Source organism: Ammospiza nelsoni, chromosome 21 (genome assembly GCF_027579445.1).
Source record: "Ammospiza nelsoni isolate bAmmNel1 chromosome 21, bAmmNel1.pri, whole genome shotgun sequence".
Taxonomy (NCBI): domain Eukaryota; kingdom Metazoa; phylum Chordata; class Aves; order Passeriformes; family Passerellidae; genus Ammospiza; species Ammospiza nelsoni.
This window is the reverse complement of record NC_080653.1, coordinates 9,184,419-9,200,767: the sequence shown is the minus strand read 5'-3', so window position 1 is coordinate 9,200,767 and position 16,349 is coordinate 9,184,419. Positions and strand designations below refer to the sequence as shown.

The following is a 16,349-nucleotide window of genomic DNA, read 5'->3' as shown; positions in this document are numbered from 1 at the left end:
CCCCATCGTCCCCGAGGATGGGATCCGCACGGCCGGGAGTGACAGCATAGCGATCGCTGCTGGTCCCCATCGCTCCCGAGGGTCGGCTCCGCACAGCCGGGAACACCGCGGGCACCGTGCCCAGATGCCGGGCAGGGCTGTGCCACCACTCTGCCCTGGTCCTGGGTTGTATCGTGAGCTAAACCGCGTTACAGGCACAACCTCTGCCCACCCCATGACTTGGACTTGGAAGGAAGTTTTGAGTTCCTCGCCTTTAAGCAGTGCAGCCTTTTAATCGCGATCAGCCAGCAGTGATACACAGTACAAGGTCCTCTGACATTTGTAGCCACAGGCTCTCCAAGCAAAACTTTTGTTGAAGCTTGCAGCTTTCCACTTTAATAACGTTAGTGCATTAAACTGTTGTTTTTTCTTTGAAAGTGTACAAATACCGTCAAGTTATTTTTTGTTAAAAAAAGATATAATAATACTGAATTTCAGCAAATACATATTTGTATGACAAGCAGCACCAGTGCTAGGAATATAACAGTCCCTGCTTCAGCAGCACCCAGGTGTCAAAAGACTTGGGCAACTTCCTATTTTTTTTCCATTATGAATAAAGATGCAACCAAATTGAGAGACATTAGAGAGAGATAAAAAGCACAATCTGCTTTACAGGGTTTCACAATGCCCTGTTTTCCTGTGCACTACATTTACTTACAAATACATGTGCCTGAGTGGGATAAAAATGGGATTCAAGTGTCTTCTTGACCACAAATGGAAAATTGCTCCATAAACCTACTTTCCTTTTTACTTTTCATCAAAGCTGTTTGCAGCACTCAGCCGTGCAGGAGAGGGACTCTTTGGGTGAGCCATCTGTCAAAAGAAGGGAAGGGTCAGAAGTTGGATATCTGAGTTCATTATCACTGAGATAAAACAGTGCAATTCTTAGCTGGCACCTTAAAACCAACACAACAAATCAGTAAAATAAAAGACGCAATTCACCCTCACATTTTGTTCTTCTGCAAAGTGGAACTATGACAATGAAAGTTGCATTGAGGCACCCCATTGGCCACCAAAAAAAGCAATTTTTCCTCTTGGGATTGTCAAATAACCTGCCAAAATGGCATGTCCATTCTGCAGAGCCCTTAAATCAGTAGGAATTCTGTGATTTTTATGATTCCAAGAAGAGGGACAGAGTGACTTGCCTGAAACTTGCGCCGCAGTGCCCGTGTCATGATTGGGGTCAGCCCAGAGCCACATTCAGTGTTTTCTTTGCTATTCAGAGGAGTGCCACCAGGACTTCTGAAAAGGCAATTATGATTACTTTGATTAGTTCCCTAGTTTTTCTAGATTAAAAAAACAATTAAAGAGAACAGAAAGGAACAGACCTTTCTATATTGACTTTCTTCAGATGCTTCCGAAGATCAATCTGATTTTTAGGGGAGGTACTAAGAGAAAAAAAAGAAATTGGTACAATGAAATGTTTCCCACTCAGTAAAAAGTGTTAATCACTGTTTAAAACAGAAGAATCTAATATCTAATCAAGGAATAAAGAATCTTACATTAAAGATTTTGCAGCATGAGGTGATGGCTTGGATTTAGGTCTCAGATTAACACTCTGTAGATCTGTGACTGTAATTAATGCCCTGCGTGGCTTCACTGGTGATTGTTCCTACAGCAAGGAGAGAAATGTTACCCCAAATAAAACTTCAGAAGGTCTCACTACCCTGAAATCCATTTAATATTTAATAAACCTGAAAGATTTTTGTGGTTTATGGCTTTTATGCTTTTTTTTGAATTATTAAGATTTGAACGTGCCTTGGATAAAAATAGTTTTAGGAAAAAACAGAACAAAACAAAACCCTAAACAGGGGGTGTTTTTTCTGCAAACAAAGTTCCAGCTGGGCAAAAGGAGTCCAAAAATCTACTGATAAAACAGAAAGCTGCATGGCCTTAATGTAAAATCAGAGCTGTCCTGAGTGCCAGGTGAGATTTGAGTTTGTCACTTTATTTCTTCCCTTCCAAAGCCCAGGCGCAGAATTAGAATGGTCATTTAAAACTATCACTGGGTGTCTGGATGAGAATCAATTTATAAAAAGAAAAAAGCAGGAAATACAGCACTTCCAGGGTGGATTTTCCCTTGACTCACCCTCCAGTTTACCTTGTCCATTCTCAGGTTGCTGTTTGTCTTCTTCAGTTTAACATTCAGGAGGTCTTTGAGGGTGATGTGCACGGGCCCATCCTTTTTCACTGGTGCTGCCTGAAGGCAAAGGGGAAATCAGGAAGGGAAAGTGACTGAGCACTCACAGAGTGATGTGCTGAGGTGTAAATTTCTACTTTCTCCCGGCTGATTTATGTTCGGAGAGAGATAGCTCAGGGACGCCGCTTGTAAGGTTTTCTGTGCTGTTTAGGTGGCCTGGAAAGGCCCAGGGATGGCCTTGAAGAGCCCGGCGCTTCAAAGGACGAGGAGAGACTTCTGATCTTGTCTCGGTCTTGGTGTTTATTAATTGTTTATCTAAAAGATTTTCTTTCAGCCCGACAGAGGTCTGCACAGCAGCCAGCCATGGGCACACTGCGAGCCCCCAGGGCGGTCACTTATCTTTATACCCGAAGTTACGTGTACAATATTTATCATTTTTCCCCAATACTTTCTACCCTTATTAACCGGTGCACTTTTAGTAATAACCAATCCCAAAGTGCCACCATCACCACAGAAGATGGAGGCCAAGAAGAAGAAGAAGAGGACACGCCCCAATTCCTCCATCTTACTTCTTTAGACCCCCCTGTACCAAAATCCTAAACCCTGTGTTTTACACTCTAACTAACTTATCCCTTCACCATACACCCAGTGAATTCCTCCCAGTCCTCATACAGGTGTCATTTCCTGTGTAGGATCAAAGTCCAGCCACCAGACACTTCTGGCAACATTCCAGGACTCCCGAGCCCCCCAAGGGTGGTCTCGGCCTCTCTGCACCTCCGTCCTGAGGTGCTGAGATCCCACACTGAGGAATCCAGGTCCAAAAGGAACTCAGGCATGAAACAAAAAGCAGAGGAACTCTCTGATTCCCTACCAGTTTAGAGGCTGTGCCCCGTTGGAGGAGGAGAGGAGCTGGAGGCAGTTTGGGTGGAGGCAGCGGCGGTGGAGGAGGAGGAGGAGGAGGAGGAGGAGGAGGAGGAGGAGGAGGAGGGATGGACACAGGCATGGATGCTGAGGGTGGAGGATCCATCTGTGTCCCCACAGCAGCACTCAGGACTGGCTTGTGACACCTCTGGCAAAGGGAACTTTCTGAAGGCGAAGCTGCCACACTGTTCATCTGAAAGCGACGGAATTAAATAAAGAGAACATTAAATCCAGCAGAAAAAGTAGGTGGGATTTTAGAGAACAAAGGTGCTGGCTAAGGCTGAGGTATAAAGATATAAACCCTCCTGCTGTGAGGGAGCAGCAGCTCTGGGTGCACAGAATGCCCCTGAGGAGCTGCTCAGACCTCAGTGCATCTGCACTGAACACAATTCCTGATCCTCACACAATTCCTGATCCTCACACAAACAAATATTGCCCTGCCCCAGCTGGACTGAGACTGACCTGCAGGGCTCCTTGTAGCTTGGCAAATTCACTTTCCAACTTCTCCAGCTTCTCCCTGAAGGTATTCAGTTCCCTTAAGTAGACTTGTGATGGAAATATGGTGTCTTTAACCACCTGAAAGCTCTAAGCATAAAAAGAAACAGATTATGTATGTTTGTGTGTTGATTTTCTTCAGATCAACATGATTTTTAGGAGGGGTACTAACAGAACAAAAGAAATTGGTACAGTGAAATATTTCCCTCTAAGTAAACAGCATTAATCCCTGTTTAAAACAGAAAAATCCAATATCAAAGGAAGGATCTACCTGTGTAACTCTGCTTTGGCACCACCAGTAAAGAAATGATGCTGCTGTTGTCAAGGGTCTGACCACACTTTTTACACTGGGCAAGGCTAAAGGCCAGTGGGAACACTTTGGGGCTGGTGATGAGTTCAGAGGGAGAGGAGCTGGTGACCTGCAACAGAACAAGGCCAGAATTTCATTTATCATCTCAGCTTTTAATAAAGTAACTGTGACCAATCCTGTGGAAATTACAAGCAGGTAACAACAGAGCAAATGTGATCACAGAAAGCCAAGATACATTTCAGTACAGAATGGGGGAAAATCCTGTTGGAAATAGTTTTTTTATTCAAATTGCTTTTCCTGGTTATTAATCATAGAAACATTAAGGTTGGAAAAGATCCCCAAGGTCACACCAAAAGATACCATGGAGTGCCATGGACTTGGCACAAATATTTTCCTCTTTTCCATGAGCCATTGGGAGCTAAAACAAACCCAGGGATGGGGTGAGAAGGCAAAATTCAAGCAGAGCCTCTTACCGTGGAGAGGGACAAACTGAGCCCCGGGGGGTTGCAGCATTTCTCTTCTTTTCCACTCGAAATTTGGCTCGGGATCTTCGTTTTCGTTTGCATTTCTTGTACCTTGCCATTACTGGGGAAAAAGACACATTGCAAATGGTTGTAGAGAGATAAATCAAATTATACATTGGGACAGAGCTGCCACCAAAGAGAATAGCACAGGCAGCACCTCAGAAATGCAGCCAGAGGTTACTCACAGCTGCCTTGGTGGAATTAGCATGGACCAGTGATAGAAAACACGTCCTTAATTTCATATGATCCATGGGGATGTGTTTGCACACAGAAAGCACCGTTTTATATGGGCTTATTCCTCCCCTTTTCTATTTGTATAATAGATAGCATTAAAAAATAATTATTATAAATAAAAATATGAATTAGTTAAATAAGTACACATGAAAAGCATTATTTATAATACTATAAATAAGTGTAAACATACAAGAAAGTGATTAGAAATGTTATCAATTGAATAGAAATGCTGCAACTATTAATATGAAAGCACAATAAAAATAAACGGATGTTCAGTTTTTCGTTAGGCTGGCGTGCCAAGCACTGAATTTGGGGAAAACGACGCTTGGGGAGAATGGTGACAAAAGCCACGGAGAAGACACGGAAGGATGCCGGGGGCGGCACGGGCCGGTCCCTGACCGGTGATCGGTGACATCCCAGCCCCGCTCATCGGGATCCCGCACGGAGAGCGGGGATTTCTCTGTCACTCACACCTACACACACACCTGCACACACCTGTGGGGGTGTCCCGGGGGTGTCCGGGGCCGCCCCGTCCCCCGGGCCGCGCTCCGCGCCCGCCGCCGCCGATTCAAACCGCTCCCCGCGCCGGGCCCAGCCAATGGCAGCGCCGCTCTCTGCCGGCCTCCCCACGCGCCGCATGTAAGCCGCGCGCTGATTGGCTGTCGCTCCGAGGCGCGCCCGCGCTTCACGGGAGAGGGGCCGGCGCTGCCCCGCCCCGGCCCGGCCGCGCTGAGGCGAGCGGCGCCGCCATTGGACGAGCGCTCTCCGTGCCGCCAATCGGCTGCGGGCAGCGCTCGGCTGGGGAAGGCCGGCGGGGTGAACCGGGCGAGGAGCGGCCCCGCCGGGGCTACCGGCGCGACCGGGAGAGAACCGGGGAGGCGGAGCGGCGGCGCCGCCCCCTCAGGGCCGCAGCGGACCGGCCCGCACCGCTTCCCGCCAGCACCGCGCGCCCCGCCCCGGCCAATCACGGCCGGAGCCCACTCCGGGCCAATGGGCTCGGCCGTACCTCGGAGCGGGTTTACATTCTCCGCGGGCCAATGGCGAGCGCGCCCCGCGAGCCGCCAGCCAATGGGAGGCGCGCGGCGAGTGACAGCTGGCCAATGGGCGCCGCCGACTCTCCCGTGCCGCGGCGCGGGGGGTGGGGATCTCCCCGCCGCCGCCTGAGGAATGTCAACTATTCAACATGGAGACGGCGGTTACCAAGCTCGAGACCCTGGTGAGGGCGGGCGGCGGCCGCGCTGAGAGGCGGCCGCGCCGCGGGCCGGCGGCGGCGACGCCTCGGAGGGCGCGGGGCCGCCGCGGAAGGGAGGGAGGAAGGGAGGGAGAAGCGGGCGCGCGGGCGCGGCGCGACGGAAGAGCGGCCCCTCAGCCGCGCCCGCGTTCCCCATCCGGGCCCTGAGCGCGGCCCGCGCCGCCCTCGACGGGGCGCCCGCCGGCCGCGTCCGGGTCAGGCGGGTTCGGCCGGGCCGGTCCATTCCGCCCCCCCTCCGCTCCTCGAGGGGCGGGGCTTGCGCCGCTCCATTCACCCCTCAGCGCGGGGCAGGGCGCGGCCATTTCCCGCGCACCTGGGGGGGGGGCGGGGGCGGTGGGCGCGCTCATTGCCCGCCTCGCGGGGGGACGCGGCCGCTCCGGGCCGCTCCATGTGCCCGCGGCGGGAGGGGGGGCGCGGGGCAGAGCGGAGCTCCCGGACTAGTCCATTTTTTCCCAGAGGGGGGTGAGGGTGAAGCGCTCACCTGGGCTGCACCATTGTGGTTACGGAGGGGGGAGAGGCGGGCTGGGCTGGTCCATTGGCGCCGCGCGCGGGGGGAGCGGGGCGATGGCCCCTCAGCCCTCAGGGGCCGAGTCCCAAAATCGCGGAGTTTTCCCCGCTTTTCTCTCCGTTCCACGGAGCTGCCCCTCAGGGAATGACGGCCTCTCTGCCATCCCCACTCCTGGAAAAGTGGAAAAAATGAGGGTTTTTTCCTCCTTTTTCTCCTTTTACAAATGAGAGCTTCATTTTTTACCTCACGCGTGAGGGCTCTGGGGAGCGGTGTCCAACCAGCCGAGTTCCTCGTGCCGTCCCTCAAACCTTCATCTTCCTGTTACAGTGTCTTTTTTCTATTTTTGCCCACATATGTAGTACTCTGTATTTTTTCTGAAGCCTAATTTAATTTCGAAATATGTTTAAAGATACTTGGGTTAGATGTTTAATTACTGAATTTATTTATTGTCATGTTTATTGAAAGTCATGCTTTCAAGTAATTCTCATTTTAGGACGTGTGAACAGAGAGGTGTTTTTGCCCTCTTTAAGCTAACAGGGGCTTTTATGCTGGAATTTAGAATAATCTCACATCTCACAGCTTTGTGTCTCCTCCTTTCCCTTCTGCTTTGTTGTTTCCCCGTCCTGGATTTCCTGTGAAGTCAGCTCTCTCCACACAAGTGTGATAAAATAACACTTCTTATTTCCCTCGAGCTTTTGACACGAATTTCATGGAAAGCTCCCTTTTGGAAGCAGGGATAAAGTAATTAGTGGGAGCTTGAAGAGAAAAATGGGTCTGAAAATAACAAAACCAACCAGGTAATCAATGGTTATTTGTGACAGGAGCACCATCAGTGTTAGATTAATTATGGAACAGATCACAGAGCTGGCAGTGCTTCATTCAGAGCAGTTCAGTTCATTTTTATTTCTGTTTTTTGGGATCCTGCACCTCCTCTGGCCTGAGTGGTGTCTGTCCAGTGCCCTTTTTATGTTGTACTACTGGTGATGATGCACAAAAAGCAGTGCAATGTTAAAAGGGCATTGGCCAGCAATACAATCTGCATTATTCTCTATTCTTTTTAATCATATACAAGCCCAAAATCTGTCTGAGACCACAACATGAGATTGCCACTGGTTTATTTTTATTTATTATTTTTTAAGGAGGAACATTGGCCATTTAATGACAAATGCCATAATCCCTGTCTTAGACGTGGCTGAGGTCACTCAGCTCTGTGTACATCCCCAAAAATCCCCTTTCTCCACTCCATTCCCAGGTTTCTTGGTGTTTTTTAAAATATCTCAGCAGCTCCCAAGCCTGAGAGTCCTCCAGCTCTCAATATGTGTTAAAAATCCCAATAATCCCTGAGATTTCTGGAGCACCCCTTCCTTGTGGTGGTGTTTTCACTCCCCATGGTAAAGGCCATCCCCAGAGCTGGGCAAGGAGTGTTTAAGTGCATTTAATGGAGTTTTTAAGTGCATTTAATGGAGTTTTAAGTGAATTTAATGGAGCTGTTAAGTGCATTTTACTGTGATTCACACTGGAAATTACAAAGAATAAACTCTGCTGTCTAGCAGATATTCCCTGTAATGCAGTTTAACAACATCTGGCTGATGGCAGGTTGGAATCTCAGCTTGCTGGGAGGAAAACCCAAGCCATAAATACACCTGGAAATGGAATTTCCAGTTTAGAAAGCACCAAACAGTTTGAAATTGAATTTCTGGCACATCTCTTGTTGGGTGTTTTTTTCCCCCCTTCTCACGATCAGTGGAATGGCAAATTCTGAAGGATAAAAATAATAATAATGTGAGTTTTTGTGTGTTAGGATTTGGTGAGCTTTAACCTCGTGCAGCTCTTCACCATCCACAGAATCCTCTGGCTGAGTTGATGTGGTTTTTATTCCCTTTTTTTGGTGAGTGTGTGGTTGATTTGTGCCCAGAATTGTTGCTGCTAACGAGTGCTCTGACTTTATTGCACTACTGTGCTATACAGAGAGCAGTGCAATAGTATTGTCAAAGCATCTGAGAGCAGAGCCCTCTGCACTTGCTAACATTTCCTTCCAAACCTGTGAGTAAATTACACATTTGCACCTCAAACCCTGCATTTTCTGTGTGGTTTATTGTGAAATAATCATCCTACAAATGCTTCTGAGCTAGAATGTGAAGGGGGGATTTTTGCAGGTGAAATGCAGCAAGAAATAAATATTTACAAAAATAAAAGCAGTCCTAATGAACTGTGTTAATAAGCTTAAAATTCTGGCCACATTTAGCTTCACATCCAGTTTTTATTTTCTTGAATCACAGTGTGTTAGTTGGCTCCTTATGGAAATGTCAAATTACAAATTTACACCTCAAACCCTGCATTTTCTGTGTGGTTTATTGTGAAATAATCATCCTACAAATGCTTCTTATATAGAATATTAAGGGAGGATTTTTGCAGGCGAAATTCAGCAAGAAATAAATATTTACAACAATAAAAGCAGTCATAACAAACTGTCCTCACAAAATTCTGGCCACATTTAGCTTCACATCCAGTTTTGAATGTCCTGAATCACAGTGTGTAAGTTAGCTCCTTATAGAAATGTCAAATTATCAGTATTGAATATTTGATGGGTCAAATTACACATTTATACATCAAACTCCGCATTTTCTGTGTGGTTTATTGTGAAATAATCATCCTACAAATGCTTCTGAGCTAGAATGCGAAGGGGGGATTTTTGCAGGTGAAATGCAGCAAGAAGTAAATATTTACAAAAATAAAAGCAGTCCTAATGAACTGTGTTAATAAGCTTAAAATTCTGGCCACATTTAGCTTCACATCCAGTTTTTATTTTCTTGAATCACAGTGTGTTAGTTGGCTCCTTATGGAAATGTCAGAATATCAGTATTGAATATTTAATGGGTCATTTGGAAAGCAGCTTTGTTGTCTGCTTTCCCAAAAACTCATCAAACTGATGTTTTTTGCTTTTCTGAAGAAAAGCAAAAAAAGAAAAAAAAAAAAAAAAAGGCAGAAGAGAAAAGCAAAAAAATGAGAAAAAAAAAAAGGCAGAGGAGAAAAGCAAAAAATGTTCTTTTTGAGGTGTCTACCATGGAAAGGAAAACCTAGAAATACTTCTTAGTGGAGGAGAACAGAAACCATTGAGCAGTCAGGGAAGAAATCCCTTGAGAGCTCTTTAAAAATGTACAGTGTGCTGGAAAAGTATTTTATTTATTCTTGGGTTTTGTCCTGGCTGCTTTCTGGGGCAGGTGTGGGAAGGAGTTTGCTGGGCAGATGGTGAATTATGGTGAAAGCTTTCCCCTTGATTTATGGATGCTCCAGCTCTTCACTGGATTTATTTTCCTTTTCATAAGCTATTATTGAAAATGTGCTGGAGGTGTGTGGAGCATCATCCATCACCCCTCAGAAAGGGGATTTTATTGCAGATCAAACCCTGCTCCTTCAGGCTGGATTTCCAAACTCCCAAAGGCATCCATGGCCATTCCTTAAGGCTTGTGAAAAACTCCAGTCGCTTGTTTTTGACATTTTAAAAGTTTAATAGTAATTAAATGGTTATAAAAATGGTAATACCATTAATTATAATTTGGATAATTTGAATGAGGACAATATGAGACAATAAATACAAAGAGTTCTGGATGTCTGGGTCCCTTTTCTGGGCAGCACAAGCCTGAAAAGGACACAGTTAACAGAGGGTTAACCCTTAAAAACAAACACCTCACACATGATGCATAAATTCCATTCAAACACAGGATTCTGTCTGGTCATCATCAGCTTCTTCCTCTGAACCCCAACAGCACCTTGAGGCAGGGAGAAATTCATTTCTCCTGATAATACAGCAATAAATTCTCTTTCTCTGAAAGATTCAGGCGTGCTGTGGCTGCTATCTCACTGCCAGTCCTTTCTTTAAATAAACTATCCTACATGGCACAGTTTCTATTTTAACATTTTTTATAACCTAAAACTATATTTAACACAGTACTTAAGAGAATTAATCCAGCATTACTTTCTAACACAACACATATAACGTTCATTTTAATACTTACAATCATAAAATACCTGCATTTTTCACAGGCTGATGTTCAAAACATAAATATTGGAATCCCAGCCTGACCACAGACTGTGGATATTTATTCCTTTACAACAAATACAGCCTTGCTTTGAACCTTAAAAAAAATTGGAATGGTCACTTTGGGGTTAATTTCAAAATAAACAGTGAAAAGCAACTTCAGGAGGTCACAACCATTTTTAATTTGCTTTCATCACTGTCTCTTCTGTGAGTGTAAAATCACTGAATTATTGTGTCAGAGAGTTAATGAGCTGCTTGGGAGCTGGGGAAACTGCCTTTCCTGAAAGTGGAAGTCTTTAACAGATATTAAAATTGCAGACTAAAATTAATTAAGTAGTAATGCTATCAGCAGAGTGTTTTACAAGGCAATTAGACAATTCTCTGGTGGCTTCTTCATCCCAAGGAAAGAAAAGTGATGTCATCCATTAGTCAGGCTGGTTTATTAGGGAATAATAAAGTGTATTGTGGACATTAAAGCCATCTGAAAGAACACATCCCTAATATGAGTATTAATAAAAGCTCTGATGATTCTCTTGGATCCTGAATTAACTCTGTGTAAATAACTTGAGTGTTGTAGTTTTGCTAACAGAACCCTTTATATTTGAATGAAATTCAATTGGAAAACTTTTATGGTCTCTGAGCTTTTCAAAGTCAGGCCTCCTGCTTTCCTGAAGCACAGCCTGGGGTTTGTCTGCAGTTTTTGGGTTTTAATAAACTGTGCCTGACCTTAAATATTTTAGTTCCAGAAAGCAGAATCTGATCTGGATTATATTCAGCGCAGAGTGGAGCTTGAAATAATGAAAAGTCTTCCTGAGGATACAGCACCAGAGGTAGTATTTCCAGATGAAATTCCATTTTATTGCATGAACTTGGTCATAAATGGGTATTTTTTTTCTTTAAACCTGAAATATAATTGGCTATTCTTTAATATACTTGTCAGGACTAGTAGCAGTAGTAGTAGTAATAGTATGAGTATTATTAATATAATTATTGGTATTGTTGTTATTGTTATTTTATTTATTATTAATCATTACTATTTTATTACCATTAATAATATTATTATCAGGCAATTATTATTATATTTATTTTATTTTAATTATTTTTATTTTATTTATTTATTTCCTGCATCATATATCAAGATAAGTGGCCTCATATGAATTCCAACCTAACTCCTTTGGTTTCTTGGGACAATGAAATTCTCCCATGTTCTGCTCTGAGCAATCAGTGGTGTTGGCACCTAAATTCAGGTTACAGATTCCAGTCTGAGCTAAAACCCTTGCTGTGAGAACCAAGATAAACTTGCCAACAAGCAGTGAATAAATTCAGATTTGGGGGAGAGATGAGAGGAAAACAACAAATGACATCACATCAAGGATTTTGTAAATAATCCCTTTTCTCCTGTAAAGGATTATTTCATGTTAAATGTCTCACACCTACACTTTTAATTGATGTGTGACCACATGAATTTTACCATTTAGTGTAATTTAAGTGTTCTGCTCACACAGGAGGACCCAGCTGCTCTCCTGAAGGAGATCCCAGTGCTGAAATCCAGGTACAAATCCCTGTGTGCCCGCATGGAGAAGATTTCCCTGGAGCGGAAGGAATCCATGGAGAGGATCCGTGCTGCCCTGGGGAAAGCCATGGAGATTGAGCAGGCACTGCAGCAGCAAACCCAGCTGGAGGTGGGTTTTTAAATTTAATTAAAATCAAAATTTTCATTTCAATCACTTTCTTTTCACTGCTGGCAGTGAACGCCAACTTTGTAACCTTTGCGTGCCACTGGAAATTATTGTTTGTGCAGACTTGCAGAAGATCAGGAGACAATTTCCCAGAAGGAATGCTGGCAGGATTGGAGCTGTTTTTGAAAATCCCAGCAGTTAAAATCAGTGCTGTTCAGATTTGGAGCTGAGGAGTGTCCATAGAGTGACACAATTTGGGTCATTTCATAGCAACTGACACCTCTGTGCCCTCCTCAGGGCCACACTGACACCTTAAAGAAAACACAAAGTGAAACCAGGTTTAAAAGGCTAAAAAGCTTTTAAATGACAAATTTTTAGTGTCTAAAGGGGGAAAGTTAAACCATTGTAACAAACACCCTGGGATTGCTGTTATTCCAAAGCTGTTTTTCCTAAGATAATGTTTAAATTGGTAAAAAACTCAACAAACAACATTTTCTTAAGTGGTCTTCAGACACTGCTTCATTATTGAAGAGGTGAAAACATTAATTTTGACCCTTTACAAATGAGGTGATTTAGACCAATATTCTAATGACAGTGATGGAGGTTTAGACAGATTTATTAATCTGTCAACAGTTACTGGTAACTTTTGATAGACAAAATGGGCTGTATCATGATTTAAAAGACAGTGGTTATATGTCACAAAAGGGAAAACAGATCATATCTTACTGTGCTTTGAGGATATTCTGCCCAGAATAACTTTATACTTGGATTTTCTCAAACTGGAAGATTCTTTTCTTGAGTTATATATAGAGCTTTAGGTAAAGATTTTCTTGCAATTTTTATATTTCCTAAGAAAAGATTTTCTTTCACTTTTTATATTTCCTAAGATAAAGATTTTCTTTCACTTTTTATATTTCCTAAACCAAAGATGGATCGAACTTCTGGAGCCATAAAAATCTTGAAATTAAATACCTTTTTTTAATTGAAAAATTTCTCTTGCTTGACTAATTTATAGTATTGGTGCTAGAGGGAGATCATGGTTGATTTTTCAGCACCACTTTTTTTTGTACATTTGCTTTCAGAGGAAGGAAATCAGGAGTTCACTGTGAGTTTCCATGAGCCAAGGGCTGCACAAACATTGAGTCCCTCTGTAAATATCAGCACCTCAGGAACTGAAGGATCACACTTCTCTGTGCTTGCTTTTTCTTGTTTTCCCAGAACTCACCTCTGTCAGCAGCAGAACAGACTGCAGCCCAGCTGTTAAACCTGAAAACTGGGAAAGAAATGGAATTTTCAGTGCAAGAGGTAATTGGGGCATGGAATGTCAGAATTCCAGAAACCTTTAACCCCAAGTGCAGGAGGGGCTGGTTTTGGGATTTCATACCTCTCAAATGAATGGGATTTTTCAGAAATGGGATTAAATTCCTTAACAAGCCTTTTCATTTTTATTCTGTACAGATTAAGCTTTTTTTTAATTGTTCCAATTAGATGGTCCACAAAGGAGAAATTAGCTTTGATGGAAGATTCTGTTCCTGTTATTTTTTAATTGGGATATGTTTGTGTTTCTTGGGAATGCACTTGGTTGATCTTCTTGATAAAGAAACATTTGGGTGGGAGTGAGGGATGTCATTGATTCAAACCAATGTGGGGAGAAATTTAATTTCCTGTGAAATATTAAACAAATTTTGGGATATGAGTAACAATCTGTTCTAACTGTAATGCAGTAGAACTTAGATCTAAATTAATATTTATTTAAAAAGTCAGATATTCTCCCATAGCTTGATGTGTAATTATCCAATATAATTATCTGCAAATATCTGCTCTGGGTCTCATATTAAAAATATTAAAGCAGGTCAACAGAGGGTGTTTTTCTGATTGACTTTTCCTCCTTCTCACTTCACACTGTCACACTTTGTGTCCCTTTATTGCCACACTTGGTTTGCATGGAGCCTGTCCAGCTCCTGCAGCTTCCCTCACCCTTTGTTTGCAAATATCTGCTCCTCCCTTGAGAAATGCTCTCCATTTATGTCCCTCACTAATTCCAGGTCATGTGCAGCCCTCTCACATCTGTGCTGGAAAGCTGCACAGGCTCATCTGACTCGCACATTAATCTTCCCGTGTCCATTTTAAACTTCATTTTTAAACTCTGCTTAATCCCTAAGATTTTGCTGTTGACCTCAGTGGCTGCAAGATCTTTGCTTATCCAATGGTAAAATGTAATTAATGTAAATTTCATGCAGAAATGAGAGTGTAAAAAAAGATTTCTGGGCAAAGCACTAACAAATACTGACATTATTGTTTATTTTTAGCCATCCTCTCCAGGATCTACAGACCCTGGCTCAGATGAAGGTAAGTGCTGAAAAAATCAACTTCCCACTGATTTAATTTCATAAAGGCTGTGTTAGGCAGGAACTGCAGTGTTTTCACTCAAGCACCAGTATCTGCTGATTTTATGTGAAGAATTTAGACTTTTCTAGAAGGACCTGACCCCTGAGTTACATTCCAGGAATAGTTGCCATGTTTCTGGGATGTTTTCCTTGCTTTCATTGGGATTGAAATGGAAAACTTGTTGTGTTTAAGCTCTGGAAGAAATGGTGCGCTAATCTTACCATAGAAATTCTTCTTTTAAACTCATTTATCCCTGCTTATAGGAAGGAGTTTTCACACTTGGTTTTGGTTTGTAAAAAAAAAAAAACCCACAAAAACACAAAAAATAGAGCCAGCTGGTCATTGCCAGACCAAATCTGTCAATCCTCATCAGATCTCAAATTAAATGATTTTTTAACTGAGTGTCCAGATCCAGTGATTGTTTTTTCTCTCCTTTCTCTTGCTGGAAAATCTTTCTTTAGTCCCACCTAGGGGTATTATCAAACACTAATGGAAGCACTTTCTATCTTTGATGCAATTTCTGAAGAAGCAAATATTTTCCATTTCTTTTTTCTTTTTAACAAATATCTTCTGTTTCCAATTTTTAGAAGCCCAGTCCACCCCATTGACTAAGGAAGCATTTCTGAGTGTGCCCAGGAGCAGAAGAAGCATTGTCAAGTTAGCAGACTTGAATAATTTTTACAAGGAGTTATTTAACCAAGAACAAGAGGTAAGGCTTAAAGCCATTAATGGAAAGATTTTTATAAACTGCAAAGAATTTCAGCCTTTTTAAATTAAATAAAAGCAGCTAGTTAAGCTTATTGTAAATTCAAAATGCCCTGAGACCAAACCATGTCCCAAACCCTGCCCTCCCCTCACCATCCCCTTCTCTGGGTGAGTGATGGGGGTTTCTGACAGGCTGATGTTACAAAAAAAGGAAGTTTTAAACTCAGGAATTCTGTCTTTTTAACCCTGAGATTTACAAATGACTGCTGTGATTTGAAGTGGCATAGAAAAGTTGATGGTAATCTGAATAAATTTGAGATTTACAAAAATCATCGATTAACCATCATTTGCTTTTTAGCCTTTTTCTGCCAGACCTGATGTTTGATCCCTGCTCTACTAAATTGTTTTTGTCTTGCAGAGCAGCACTGAGTCTTTCATAGGTGAAGAAGATGAATATGAAAGCCACTGACTCAAGAATTCAAATCCTGGAAGAACTGGGGATTGTAGAACTCGACAAACAAGGAAATGTTAAATTAGCTGTGTGAGAGAAAACTCATCTGCCTCAGAATCATCCTGGGTTATTGAGGAACAAGAATTTCTCTGGAGGAAGAGTTCCACTGTAGGGAAGTTGTTCATGTTTCTGTATAAATACTCTGTTGGTAATTCTTGAAATTGGAGAGTTCAAGGTCACTGAGATTGGCACTCAACCTTGGCTGTTTAAGGGATTTATTATGGGATTTTTTTTATTATGGGATTTCTTTAAGGGATTATGGTTGATGCATTTTTAAGGAATGTTGTGAGCCATGTTCCACTTTCCTGCTGCATTCCTGAGGGGGTTTTAAAGGCAAATAATCCAAGCCTCTCAATTGTCCTTGCATTCCTGAATAAAGATTTATTTTACTTTTGTTGAAGTGACTCCTGACCCTGATCCCTGCCCTGATTCATTTCCCTTTAATGTCAATTCCCTCGGGTTTTTACAGTCCAGGCAGGGTCAGAAGGGATTTCTGGGCACTGCCCAATCCAAGCCCCTGAACTGCAGCTCAGGGCAGAATCCTGAAAATTCCCAAGGATCCAGAATTTACAACCTTTTGACCACTCTAACAGTGAAAAACATT

At 43.0% G+C, this 16,349-nt stretch overlaps 2 protein-coding genes across 4 annotated transcripts; one reads left to right on the top strand and one right to left on the bottom strand.

The window, feature by feature from the left end:
• Positions 1-314: 314 nt before the first annotated feature.
• PRR11 (proline rich 11) lies at positions 315-5,330 on the bottom strand. 3 transcript variants are annotated; one of them, XM_059487103.1, is made up of 10 exons: positions 5,159-5,330; positions 4,379-4,490; positions 3,867-4,014; positions 3,563-3,685; positions 3,051-3,293; positions 2,129-2,239; positions 1,542-1,651; positions 1,368-1,427; positions 1,185-1,281; positions 315-852 (listed from the first exon to the last, which is right to left on the bottom strand). In XM_059487103.1, the coding sequence occupies exons 2-10, from the start codon at positions 4,486-4,488 to the stop codon at positions 787-789; spliced, it is 1,068 nt and encodes a 355-aa protein (XP_059343086.1). In that variant the 5' UTR covers positions 4,489-4,490; positions 5,159-5,330; the 3' UTR covers positions 315-786. The 3 variants fall into 3 exon arrangements, with proteins under 3 accessions (XP_059343086.1, XP_059343084.1, XP_059343085.1); XM_059487101.1 differs by having other exon boundaries at positions 5,149-5,302; XM_059487102.1 differs by having other exon boundaries at positions 2,141-2,239; positions 5,149-5,302.
• A 448-nt stretch (positions 5,331-5,778) lies between these two features.
• SKA2 (spindle and kinetochore associated complex subunit 2) lies at positions 5,779-16,149 on the top strand. The gene is made up of 7 exons (XM_059487158.1): positions 5,779-5,879; positions 11,203-11,292; positions 11,968-12,144; positions 13,360-13,446; positions 14,451-14,490; positions 15,117-15,238; positions 15,653-16,149. Exons 1-7 carry the CDS (start codon positions 5,847-5,849, stop codon positions 15,701-15,703), a joined length of 600 nt encoding a protein of 199 aa, XP_059343141.1. The 5' UTR covers positions 5,779-5,846; the 3' UTR covers positions 15,704-16,149.
• Positions 16,150-16,349: the final 200 nt, after the last annotated feature.

Coding starts and splice junctions, on each gene's coding strand:
- SKA2 (XM_059487158.1), top strand. CDS start 5,847: ATGGAGACGGCGGTTACCAAGCTCGAGACCCTG. Junction 5,880..11,202: donor TTACCAAGCTCGAGACCCTG/GTGAGGGCGGGC, acceptor TAAATATTTTAG/TTCCAGAAAGCAGAATCTGA. Junction 12,145..13,359: donor AGCAGCAAACCCAGCTGGAG/GTGGGTTTTTAA, acceptor TTGTTTTCCCAG/AACTCACCTCTGTCAGCAGC.
- PRR11 (XM_059487101.1), bottom strand. CDS start 5,302: ATGCGGCGCGTGGGGAGGCCGGCAGAGAGCGGCGCTGCCATTGGCTGG. Junction 4,491..5,148: donor ACCCCCACAGGTGTGTGCAG/GTGTGTGTGTAG, acceptor CTTTTTCCCCAG/TAATGGCAAGGTACAAGAAA. Junction 3,294..3,562: donor AGCTACAAGGAGCCCTGCAG/GTCAGTCTCAGT, acceptor CGTCGCTTTCAG/ATGAACAGTGTGGCAGCTTC.